We start from the raw sequence: 13,317 nt of genomic DNA, 5'->3' as shown, positions 1-13,317 counted from the left end.
TTAAGCAGCCACTGAATGCTGAACTGTAGGGCACTAAGACTGCACTCAGATCCTCATGTCATTGCCCCCACTCCAGTCCAGTCAGGATCTTGGGACCTGGTGGCCCAGGAAAGACACTCAGATTCAGAATGCTCCTGTCTTACCCACTCTTAGAAAATAACGAGCCATACAAACACAACCTTCAGTACTTTTTCTCAGATAGCTTTCTGAAGTAAGTATTATAATCTGATAAATTGGTGGCTCCCAGAGTGTGGTCCCGTGAACACTGGCAGCTGTATCACTTGGAAACTTTTTAGAAATGCCCATTCTGGGACCCCACCCACTGATTCTGACCTACTGCATCAGAAATTTGGAGTTTGAGAAACCAGTATAAAAGGATGCTCTTGGTGCTATAAATTGATTGGTAACTGCTCTGCATTTAAAAGCAGATGTGTAGGGAAAAAATGCTTGGTCGCTGTGCTGATGTGCCCCACATCAGAATTACCTGGAGTATTTTTTAAAAATCCTTTTACCTAGATCCCACCACAGGCAAATTTATCAGAATCTTCAGCACTGGGACTTGGGCATTAGTACTTTTAAATATATTTCTTAATGTGGTATTCCTGCAAGACTTAAAAGCTGTTTTAAAGATATATTCGGGCAGTATTTTCACATATGATAGGATGCAAATTATTAGGCACTACTAAAGCTGCTTCTGGAAGATTGTATTTAAGGTAGTGATTCTCCAACTTTAATGTGCTTCCAAATCACCTGGGAATCCAGTTAAAATGTGGATTCTGATTCAGTGGTTCTGGGGTGAGGCCTGTGATTTTTGCATTTCTCATCAGCTCCCAGGAGGTGGCAGTACTGCCTGATGTCAGGCCAAACTTTAAACAGCATCGATTTAGGGAAATGTTTACAATATATGTATTTTCTTTTAAAATTGTTGAAAATAGCTCACCCACTAGTTTTGACATGCATTTATTGGGTTATTTCTCTCAAATCCTTTTGTGGAAAGAGAAGAGGTTGAAGTAAATGTGAAGTTTGTTAACAGTCTCATTTCCAAGGACGACTGTATATAGCATTACAGAAGTCACACATTATTTAGTCACAGTTCAGCATTTGACTCTGAAGTCGATTCAGCTGATAAAAATATCTCTTGATCAAAGAGACAAGACATTTTACATTTCTTTTAATTAGAACCAGTTATTATATACTTATTTAAAAATGTGATGAGTCACTTTTTTAAGGTTTAGAAGAAGAGCTGAGTTGTCTCAGGGAGAAGGAAACTCATCATCTGAAGTGTTTTAAGAACTGTCAGCGATTTGAATACCCAGAACCAGCAAAGAAAAAACTCCAAACCAGAACAGTCCTTCACCCACAGAAGTGTTTGTTTGCCTGTCATTAAAGCGGTGGGATAAATCTAGCATCTGCCATGACCTGTTTTATTGAGGAAGGTTTACTTTTCAAATGTAGTCATTCCAGTGGGGTTGCCATTCAGATTCAGATGGTCACACAGTGAGGAAATTGCCTCCTTGCACATCTTCAGAATAAGATCAACGATTTTATAGGTTGGCCTTTTTGAATACTGATAGTTTTTACCCCTTGTAGAAACCTTAATTGGGTATAAAAGACCCAGAATTTCCTAGTCCACGTACTACTTAGGTTCCTAAGAAGGATTAAGCATTTTCAGAGATTTTTAGTTGTCTATACATGTTACTAAATTTTATAAAAGTGGGCAGTTTGTCATGATCCTCCTGATGTATAATAGCTTTCTAAAAATGTTAGGATAATTAACATAATTACTTAGTATTTCAAGCCTGCTTTTTAAGGGCGACTTGACTATAATAACTCCTTCTCAGGGAGAGTCGAGTAGAAAAGAAATTTTTCTTTTAAGGTCAACAGACTGGAGGTCTGCCTTATAAATATAAGTGTAAAGATAAGCAAAAAAAGCCCAAGAGAAAAGTCCATTGCAGTATAGCCTCACTCTGTAAATAATATTTGGTCACTGTTAGCCTTAGGGGTAACATGATCTATGTGACTGTACTGATGATTTGGAAGGGGGATTGTTTAAATGGCTTCAGGATGAAAGTATTTGAAATTCTGGACTTTATATGTCACACTGGGTGTGAAGAGATAGGTTACTAATGGTAAATTCTTTCTGAGAGGTATAACTGATTATGATTAGTTTCTAAACCATTAAGCTATTTTGAGTCTTCTCTGTTTTGCAATAAACTCTGTCCATAAAAATGGTGTTATACCTGATTTCCAAACCTGATTATATATCAGAATCACTTTGGGAGCATTTATGAAATACACATTATTGAGCCCTACATGCAGAGATCTTGAGTCATTCAAGTCTGGTGTCTCAGAAATCTTTTTTAGTACTCTAGCTTATTCTGATGCAGAGCTAGGCTTGGAAATAATTTCAATATTTGCGCTAATTATCGTAAAATTTTCTTTTAAAAGAAGTATTAGGAGTAAAACAAGTCCAAATTACAGCCAATACCAAATTGGGAAACAAGACGTTTAATTTACTAGTGTCCTAGTCCTTTTGGGCCGCTGTGACAAACTGTTACAGAATGGGAGGCTTAAGCAACAAACATTTATTTCTCATCATCTGGACACTGGGAAGTCCAAGATCAAGGCACCAGAAGATTCGGGTCTGGGGAGGGCTTGTTTTCCTGTTTAACAGACAACATCCTCTACTTGTGTTCTCACGTGGTGGAAGGGGCAAGGGAGCTCATTAGAATCTCTTTTATAAGGACATTAATCCGATTCATGAGTGCTCCACCCTCATGACCTAACCATCTCCCAAAGACTCCACCACCTAATACTATCCTGGGTGATCAGGATTTCAACAGAGGGATTTTAGAATGATAGAAACATTGAGTTGCAGCCCATCGCACCTAGAGACTTTCATCTATACTGGCCTTTTTCTCTATTGCACTAGTTCGTTTAAATTCAGCCTTACTATGGTGGCATAAGAATGAATAAGACCTAGTATTTGGTAGCACATAATAAAATTGTATATTTTTAAAATAAGTGTAATTGGATTGTTTGTAACTCAAAGGATAAATGCTTGAGGGGTCGGATACCCCATTCTCTATGATGTGCGTATTTCACGTTGTATGCCTGTATCAAAATATCTCATGTACCCCATAAATATACACCTACTATGTACCCACAAAAATTAAAAATAAAACTAAAAAATATTAAATTGTTTGCATAGTAATTTATTAAATAATATATCCCAATTTTTACTTTATTAAAATGGTATAATTGTTTATTAATGAATGCCAAGCTAACATAATTATTGAGGCTTTTATTAAAGAAATAAAATATTTTATGAGAGATTATTTAAAATAAAATTTTTAGGAAAATAATTTTTTGAGCTGTATCCTTAAAATTTTTACTAGTTCTTCAACCGAGTTCTGCATTTTTGAGGGCATGTAGTATAAACATAAACAGGAACATTTTAGACTGTGAACATGGTAAACACTGGAATTAGATCTTACTCAAAAACATAGTTGTAATTTCTCTGTGCCTTCACATTAAAAAAAATTTTTTATGGGTACATAGTATGTGTATATATGTACAGGGTACATAAGCTATTTTGATAACAGCATACAATGCATAATGATGACATCAGGGTAAATGGAGTAGCCATCACTTTAAGCATTTATCATTTCTTTGGGCATATCTCCACATTTTTAAAAAGAAAATTTTGACATAATGTGGATATGAAAAAGAACATAGAGTACATAACACAGAGTAAAAGAACACAGTGCTAGTATATATTTTAAAAAATGCTGTGATAGCGCCTCCTTGTGGGCAGAGCCCAACATGTTGGTCAGATTTCTGTTATGTATGAAAGTAAACATACTTCCTTAAAAAAAAAAATGAAAACAGTATTTTATGGGGTTCTGTATTATATTTTGTGCTTGATGAAATAAAAATATGAAATGAGTTGCATTAAAAATATACTGATGTTAATCTTTTATTTCAGAATCTTCAATCATTGCTTCTTGTAGGGAATAAAATAAAACTATTTGTATAGCTTTTCCCCCATAAAATTTACCTTTTAACTGTCTTTTATTTGATATTCTGCCTTTAGGACAGGGTAACCTTCAGGAGAATAATTGTGAAAAACAATGCCAAAAAGAGAAAAATGTATGAAAGCTTTATTGAGTCACTGCCATTCCTTAAATCTTTGGAGGTAAGTGCATGTTTATACTTTTATTTTATTTTGCTTTAAAAGTTTGTGTTTTGCTAGGAATATTTAGTTCTATAGAAAAATTTCCTTGAATAAAAAAAATTTATCCATGTTTTTATTTGAAGAGATTAAGTGGTAATGCAAGTTTTTATAACTCATTGTTTCTTCTGCTATCTATAATTGCATTTGTTTTGTTATTTGAAAGTTGTTTTGTATAATTGCATTCCTACCCCGCATCTATAGCACATGTATATGTGGTCTTCATCTAATAGCAGACGTCATACAATCACATAGATGTAGGCAAGAGCCACTAGTTGTAACTTTACAGGGAGGCGTTCTCTAGATAGAAGATGTCCTCTCTGGCCTCTTCCTCTCAGTCGTCTTTGCTGTTTATTCCTCTTTTCTTCGCCTCTTAAAACTGGCATTCCAGGCCTCTGTCCTTGGCCTCTTCTCTTTTCAGGATACACTTACTCACTTGGTGAACATGTCAGATCCCATGGCCTTAAATACAGATGTCCCTTGACTTACGCTGGGGTTATCTTATGAATAAACCTATTGTGAGTTGAAAATATCATAAATAGAAAATGTATTTAATACACGTAAACTATGGAACATTCTAGCTCAGCCTATGCTTAGGACACTCACATCAGCCTATAGTTGGGAACAGTCACCTGGCAGCACAGTGCACTGGAGAGCATGGGTTCATCTCATTGTGGTGAGGCTGGCTGGGTGTTGTGGCTGTCTGCCTGGCGTTGTACTGCATATCACCTGGGAGAAGATTGAAACTCAAAATTAGAAGTATAGTTTCTATCGCTTTCAAACAACTGTAAGGTTGAAAAATCATTAATTGAGCCATTGTAAGTCAGGGACCATCTGTACTGTCCATATATTGATGCTTCTTAAAATTGGTGTCACTGGGCAAGGCCCTTCCCTTGAAGGTCAGACTTACTTATCCAACTGCAAATACAAGATCTCCTCTCAGATGTCTAATAGACCTCTCAGACCTAGTATGTCCCAAATCTACTCCTTTTCTCTCTCCCTGCAGATGGTAACATATCCTTCCAGTGTCTCAGGCCAGAAACCTTCGAGTTAGCACTGACTTATCTGAACCACCATCACCTCTTGCCTGGTTAATTGCAGAATAATCTTCTAAAATCCCTGGTTGTGGCCCTGCTCTGTTTAAGCTCCTCCTCACATGGCCTCTAAGGCTCTGCACAGTCTGTCCCATTCCCCTGCCCATTTTCCCCAACCTCATTTCCTACTGCTCCACATTCACCATCTCTCTGTAGACACATCAGCTTCTTGCCACTTCTCAAACACACCTGTCCCACACCCACTTCAGGGTCTTCATACTTGCTGTCTGTGTGGAATGCCTTCCTACACGGCCGCAGGGCTCCTTCATTTCTTAGCCCAGATGTCGTCTCAATGAGACCAGCTCTTAGGTTTTTATCTTTGAAGGTAGAGACTTAACAAGAGAGAATAGGTTGTTGTTACTCTAAAAATTCAGCTTCATTTTCCATACTTTATCATTAAATTAAATGCTTTTCTATTTCACTGTCATATTTGAAATATTTTGAGAGTAATTAAAGACAGGCATATATATGTACCCACTACGTCTTGTAAAATGGCAAGTGTCAAAACAGCTGTGCTTCTCCTTTTGAATGTCTCTGTTGGATTATCAGCTTACGCCTGGTAGAAGTTTTGTCCATATCACGTAGTGCGTGGTAGACAGCTGATCTTTTCCAGCAGCATATTTCTTTAAATAAAAGTAGGTCAGGGATTGGAAATCCAGTGCCTTCAAAGCTAGGCAGGTAACACAGAGAAGAAAACCAAGCCAGGAAGGGACTTTGGCAGATTGGAGAACATGTATTTCATTAAAGAAACAGCTGCTATCCCACCATAGTGTTATTGTTGCCATGTGGAAATATGGGTTATGTGATGCTGATTTTTCAAGAGAAGCTGGAGATCCAATTTTTATGAAAAATTTATTTTAAAATGCTGACTGATAATACAACAAACACATAACAACCTACACACTGCTCAGTTTATTTGTCTTGTAGGCTACCAGTTTTTTACTTCTTAAATAGATCAGCTTACCCAGTTAATTTGTTTCTATTTAATATTGTCTTTCTTTCTTTGTAGTTTTCTGAACGCCTGAAAGTAGTAGATGTGATAGGCACCAAAGTATACAACGATGGAGAACAAATCATTGCTCAGGTATGATATTTTGAAATCTAGTTCAGTTTAGGGTTATTTTCCAAAAGGTTTGTGTAGTTGTAGATCTTGATAAACTTTTCATGTTTCTAAAACTAGTATGCAGTGATGGGTTAAATAAATATTACTTCTACCAAATAACCTGATTTATAGTTACTACGCTATTGAATATTTTTATGTAATTAACTCTTAATGAATATGTATTAAACCATCAAATGATTTTCTGCATCATTGTAGTCATTTATAAGAGGAAAAAACAGGTGAATCTTCCATGAGGACCCAGAAAGTACACTGGAAAATTCTGTAGAGTTTTGCGTGATCATTTCATGATGAAACTTCCTGAGGCTGCTCCTTGATAAAAGTCACCAAGAAGGGAACACACTGCAACATATAATGTTTTGGCTTCCAAGCACTACATGTGGGTCAACATGCTATATAATCCCTAATACTTTTCTCACATCCCAGCTGGAACCAATAATATTAGATACCTGGGTTGGAGTAGGGCTACTAAAAGTAGAATTTGTGAAGACTGTTCATAGGTGAAGCATGCAGATGATAGTACCTTGTTTCCTAGTTATATTTGTGAAGCACTGAGCAAATGATTAAAATGGATTTTTAATAGATACTGTAATTTTTGTATCACAGCCTTATACTATTTTGTGCTCTTTATCTGAAATGCAGTCTCTTCCTTTATATGGGAAACAAGATTCAAGGTCTTTGAGATTGAGAAAAAGATAATTATTTTAGAAGACAAATGCATAAGTAAATCTTTCAATCAGCACCCCTCTCCCATTGCTGCGTGTGTGTGTGTGTTACAGCAGTCAGGGATTGGGAAGAAATGGAGTCAAATAAAGTTAAAGTCCTACTATATAAATTGGTAAATAACAAAGCACAGAGCATGTTTTAAATGATTTTTAAAGGTTTTTATTTTGAAATAATTATAGATTCACAGGAAGTCGCAAAAATAGTTTTGAGAGGTCCCGTGTACTCTTCACCCAGTTTCTCCTAATGCATCTTGCATCACTATTAATAACAATATCAAAACTAGGAAAATGACATTGGCATAATTCACAGACCGTATTCAGTTTTCATCAGTTCTTAGGGCATGCTTTAAAAATAGTTAAAAATTACTCAGCAGTTAATAGACTTATTATGATTCAGAACACTCAAAAACTTAATATGAAGCTTTTATGAAAACCTGATATAAAAATAAGGGAAAGGACATATGCTATACTTAGGGTTTATTAAGGATATTTTTACATATTTGTTGTCTTTTAAGCATTTATAAATATACATATATACACACTATATTCTAAAAATCTAAATTCAACATTTATTTTTGTGATAGAATCAGATGCTAAACTTCTTGAATTTGTATTAAAGAATTTTGAAATATTTTAAATTTCTCCAGAATCACTTTGAGAGGCTTAGAAAAGTCAGTGTCTGTATTATTATCTTCCATATTGTATTGTTTAATTCAGACTGCATCACTGGAGGTCAAGGCAGAGTTCATTAAGAAACAGAAACAAGAAAGAACAGATATATGGGTAGAAATAGCAACACTTCTCTTTTAGAAGTCCTTCCAGTGCCTTGAAATGGAATGTCAGTAGGCTAGCATGTCAGAGTTTGGTCCTCAGTTGACTGTAGTGAAAATGTCAAGGCCCACATCTGCTGCTTCCGGCTCCATCTGGGTGCTTTCTGCTCTTTGCAAGTTGACGGGTTATCTTGGGTCACCACGCCAATGCTTGCAATGTTAGGATGACGCAGGGTGCACGTCTTGGCACTTCCTAAGGAGCTCAGGATCTGCAGATATGTTTCTGCCAACTAAGGGGATGCTGCTGGCATACACAGCAGTGTTGCCATTTCCAACTATGTATGCTGTTATCTAGGCTGAAATTTGGGTGAAATTCTTACCCCAGTGTTATTTGTCACATTTTCTTGGTTTTTAGCAGAAATACGGTGGTAGAGAATATATTATTTCAGGGCCAAGCACAGTGGCTCACGCCTGTAATCCCGGCACTTTGGGAGGCTGAGGCAGGTGGATCACATTGAGGTCAGGAGTTCGAGACCAACCTGACCAACATGGTGAAACCCCATCTCTAATAAAAATACAAAATAAATAAATAAATAAATACGGGTTCTAGATCCCTGAGGAATTGCCACACTGTCCTGCAAAATGGTTGAACCAATCTGCATTCCCACCAACAGTGCAAAAGCGTTCCTATTTCTCCACAGCCTCACCAGCATCTATTGTTGCTTGACTTTTTAATAATTGCCATTCTGACTGGTGTGAGATGGTATCTCATTATGGTTTTGATTTGCATTTCTCTAATGATCAGTGATGTTGAGCTTTTTTTCATATGTTTTTTGGCCACATAAATGTCTTCATTTGAGAAGTGTCTGTTCATATCCTTTGCCCACTTTTTGATGGCAGAAATACCATTTGACCCACAAATCCCATTACTGGGTATATACCCAAAGGAATATAAATCATTGTGCTATAAAGACACATGCACATGTATGTTTATTGCAGCACTATTTACAATAGCAAAGATACGGAACCAACCCAAATGCCCATCAGTGATAGGCTGGATAAAGAAAATGTGGTACATATACACCATGGAATACTGTGCAGCCATAAAAAGGAATGTGATCCTTTGCAGGGACATGCATGAAAATGGAAGCCATCATTCTCAGCAAACTAACACAGGAATAGAAAACCAAACACTGAATGTTCTCACTCACAGGTGGCAGCTGAGCAATGAGAACACATGGAAACAGGGAGGGGAACATCACACACTGTGGTCTGTCACGGGGTGGGGAGTGAAGGTAGGGAGAGTATTAGGACAGATACCTAATTCATGCGGGGCTGGCCTTAAAACCAAATGACAGGTTGATATGTACAGCAAACCGCCATGGCACATGTATACCTGTGTAACAGACCTGCATGTTCTGCACATGTATCCTGGAATTTAAAGTAAAATTTTTTAAAAAGGGGAAAAAAATTAGCTGGGTGTGGTAGCACACGCTTGTCATCCCAGCTACTTGGGAGGGTGAGGCAGGAGAGTCACCCGAATCCAGGAGGTGGAGGCTGCAGTGAGCCGAGATTACACCACTGCACTCCAGCCTGGGTGACAGAGCAAGACTCCATCTCGGGGGGAAAAGAGTATTATTTCAAATAATTTTACAAATGAAATCATTACTACATAATTGTCCATCAAAACCTCTTGATTTAGGGCCGGGCGCGGTAGCTCACGCCTGTAATCTCAGCACTTTGGGAGGCCGAGGCGGGCAGATCACGAGGTCAAGAGATTGAGACTATCCTGGCTAACACAGTGAAACCCCGTCTCTACTAAAAATACAAATAAAGTAGCCGAGTGTGGTGGCGGGTGCCTGTAGTCTCAGCTACTCGGGAGGCTGAGGCAGGAGAATGGTGTGAACCCGAGAGATGGAGCTTGCTTCAGCCTGGGCGACAGAGCGAGACTCTGTCTCAAAAAAAAAAACCTCTTGATTTAGAAACTGAGATAGCCTGTTCCCATGGGATTTCACTTTTCAGGTCAATATCTGTACTTTGGGGTTGGATCAATTTTAGGGATATGAAAGGTAACAAGATTGTTGTCAGTTAATTTGCATTTTCACCGTCTATTTTTGTTATTCTGATAGGGAGATTCGGCTGATTCTTTTTTCATTGTAGAATCTGGAGAAGTGAAAATTACTATGAAAAGAAAGGTAAGCATTGTAAGTCCTCAAAGCCTACATACTGTTAGCAAGGAACACAACAGATTCACTTTTTGATGTTTAGACTGAGGTTAATTTTATTTTTCATAAGCCGAGGAAAAGCTCATCTTTTTAATTGCCTTGTCAGGGTAAATCAGAAGTGGAAGAGAATGGTGCAGTAGAAATCGCTCGATGTTCGCGGGGACAGTACTTTGGAGAGCTTGCCCTGGTAACTAACAAACCTCGAGCAGCTTCTGCGCACGCCATCGGGACTGTCAAATGTTTAGGTAGGGATTGCAACAGTGGGCGTGCTTCTCCTGGTTGAACTTATGTCTGCATTTTATGTATTCATGTTGAATGAATCATTTTATTGGGTTCACAGGTTTTGTGGTCCCCACAAAAGGTAACAAGATTAGGACTCGTTGCCTTACAAAATTAATTTGTGGAAGCCATTTTTTCTTTGAAATTTTTACATCCAGGTACATTTTGCTCGTTTGTGTATATATGAAATAACATCTCATATTTGTCATTAAAATAAAAATTCCAAGTACCACGTTTTATATGGAATCTCTCAAATAAGCAACATGTGCTATGTTCCTCAAAAGAGAAGGCTAAGGTACTATTTTTATGAAGTCCATTATTAAGATCTGCGGGGAATGCTGAGATGCTGGGAGAATCCTTACTCATTAGAGTACTGGGAAACAAAGGTTCACGTTTGTCAAAGCACAGTCAAATGTTCTTTGCTGTTCAGTTGTTATTACTATTTTACCAGAGTAGCTTGGCAGAAATGCCGTCTTCAGGTGCAGACATCTCTGTATATCTGAGATTGTATATCTGAGAAATCACTTACTTTGATAAGAAAATATAGTTCAGGAGGTGGCAATATGGTGAATATTTTAAGAAAATTGATCCCACAGTAATTACCCTCTCTGTGCTTTTCATCCATAATTCAATAGAATAAACTTAGTTTTAATGTTTTCAAGATTTGCAAGGATCCTTAGAATTAACTTCTTAGAGAAGTCATTCTTTAAAAGGTTTTAAATAAGTATAATATTAATCAAGTGTTAAATCTGGACGGAAGAGAAGACAATTAGAAACTGACAGGTAATTTCCCTAAGTAGAGCTATTAGAAAGAGTAAAGGTGAGGTGAGTGAAATTCTGTTAATTTTTTTCAATAATAGATTATTACATTCACATCAAAGAAAACCTGAGATACAGAAAATGTAGGAAAAAACATACCACTGCCACTCAGTGATTTCTGCTATTATAATTTCTTCTTGTCCTTTTTATTTGTGTGGGCTTCCAGTTGTTAAACAGTTTTCCAAACAACTTTTAAAGTTCACTATGCTTAGGAATGTTCTTATTCTGTTACACCAAATTTTAAAATTCTTTTAGGTAAATATATACATGATAAATTAATCATTCCTCACTGGTAAATACTTTGAAGGTTTTGGCTCCAACGTTTTGGTGGGGACCAATTTTTTTGTGCATAGAAGGCTTTTCTGTATTATAGGAGTTTTCCTTAGAAATGGTTTTCAGGAGTGGGCTTTTAAAAAATTAACTTTTGACACATATTTGCCAGATTACTTTTATTTGTACTAATTTACATGCTACTAGCAGTGCCATAATGCCCATTCACCCTATTCTTGTCAACATTGCCTTTTTTTATCTTTGCTAATTTAAAAGGCGAAGAAGATATATTTTAATTTGTACTTTTATATATAGAGTATGTCATATTTTCTATCTATATATTATGAATCCAGTTTTAAGATCCAGGAGACAGGCAAGCAAAGTGATATCTAGCATGTACTTATAGAAGTAAACAGAAGCATTATGTCAGCTGCCATTTTTGGATTGCATAGGGATCCAAATTTGTATGGGGAGCAAAAATTACAAAAGTTAACACCTGGCCTTCACAACATGGCATTTTAAACCCTGAGAAGGGAACACAGGATAGAAAACACTCCTGTACCATCTTTGAGGAGTACACATTGCTAAGGTGGAGACAGCACATTTATTTTTTAAAATTCTAAGGTCTTTCCATGATAGTCCCTCATTCTTTTCTCAGCTTGGACCAGGAACCTCCCACCAACTTAGCATTGCTCATCATATTGCCAAGGGACTGCAGAGTGTGGCCCTGGCTGCTTCCTTTTTCAAGTGGAACATTTTTATCATTATGCTTTTTCTTGTATTTTATAGTATTTACCTAAAATATCATTGCATTATTGATATATATGGAATGTATTGTATATGACTTAGAAATAATTGTAATGACTTAGAAATTCTGCAGATTTGCAAAGAATGTTATTAAAAAATAATCTTCTCTTTTCTTAGCAATGGATGTGCAAGCATTTGAAAGGCTTCTGGGACCTTGCATGGAAATAATGAAAAGGAACATCGCTACCTATGAAGAACAATTAGTTGCCCTGTTTGGAACAAACATGGATATTGTTGAACCCACTGCATGAAGCAAAAGTATGGAGCAAGACCTATAGTGACAAAATTACACAGTAGTGGTTAGTCCACTGAGAATGTGTTTGTGTAGATGCCAAGCATTTTCTGTGATTTCAGGTTTTTTCCTTTTTTTACATTTACAACGTATCAATAAACAGTAGTGATTTAATAGTCAATAGGCTTTAACATCACTTCCTAAAGAGTAGTTCAGAAAAAAATCAACATACTGATAAAATGACTTTGTACTCCACAAAATTATGACCGAAAGGTTTATTAAAATGATTGTAATATATAGAAAGTATCTGTGTTTAAGAAGATAATTAAAGGATGTTATCATAGGCTATATGTGTTTTACTTACTCAGACTGAGATATTAGTGACTATCCCCATGTAAGAGGGCACTTGGCAATTAAACATGCTACACAGCATGGCATCACTTTTTTTTTTTTTTATAACTCGTTATACACAGTAACATTTTAATCATTTTTGTTTTAAAGTTTTCTAGCTTGATAAGTTATGTGCTGGCCTTGGCCTATTGGTGAAATGGTATAAAATATCATATGCAATTTTAAAACTTTTATATTTTTGCAATAAAGTACATTTTGACTTCATTGGCATAATGTCAGTAACCTACATATTCCAGTGGGTTTATGGACAGGCAATTTAGTCATTATGATAATAAGGAAAAGAGTCTTTTAGATGAGAGATCATTAACGCATTTTTCCCTCATCAAGCATA

The 13,317-nt window shown here is 36.6% G+C and overlaps 1 protein-coding gene across 1 annotated transcript in view; it reads left to right on the top strand.

Annotated features, from left to right (window-relative positions):
- The window catches only part of PRKAR2B (protein kinase cAMP-dependent type II regulatory subunit beta), a 112,565-nt gene extending 99,642 nt beyond the window's left edge, over positions 1 to 12,923 (top strand). The window contains exons 7-11 of the mRNA XM_003896456.5: positions 4,097 to 4,198; positions 6,338 to 6,412; positions 10,073 to 10,138; positions 10,275 to 10,413; positions 12,461 to 12,923. Coding sequence (XP_003896505.2) covers positions 4,097 to 4,198; positions 6,338 to 6,412; positions 10,073 to 10,138; positions 10,275 to 10,413; positions 12,461 to 12,594 — 516 coding nt within the window. The 3' untranslated portion in view covers positions 12,595 to 12,923. The remainder of the gene's footprint in view (positions 1 to 4,096; positions 4,199 to 6,337; positions 6,413 to 10,072; positions 10,139 to 10,274; positions 10,414 to 12,460) is intronic.
- Positions 12,924 to 13,317: the final 394 nt, after the last annotated feature.

Source organism: Papio anubis, chromosome 4 (assembly GCF_008728515.1).
Source record: "Papio anubis isolate 15944 chromosome 4, Panubis1.0, whole genome shotgun sequence".
Taxonomy (NCBI): Eukaryota; Metazoa; Chordata; class Mammalia; order Primates; family Cercopithecidae; genus Papio; species Papio anubis.
The sequence above is the reverse complement of the archived record's forward strand: the minus strand, read 5'-3'. Positions and strand labels throughout refer to the sequence as shown.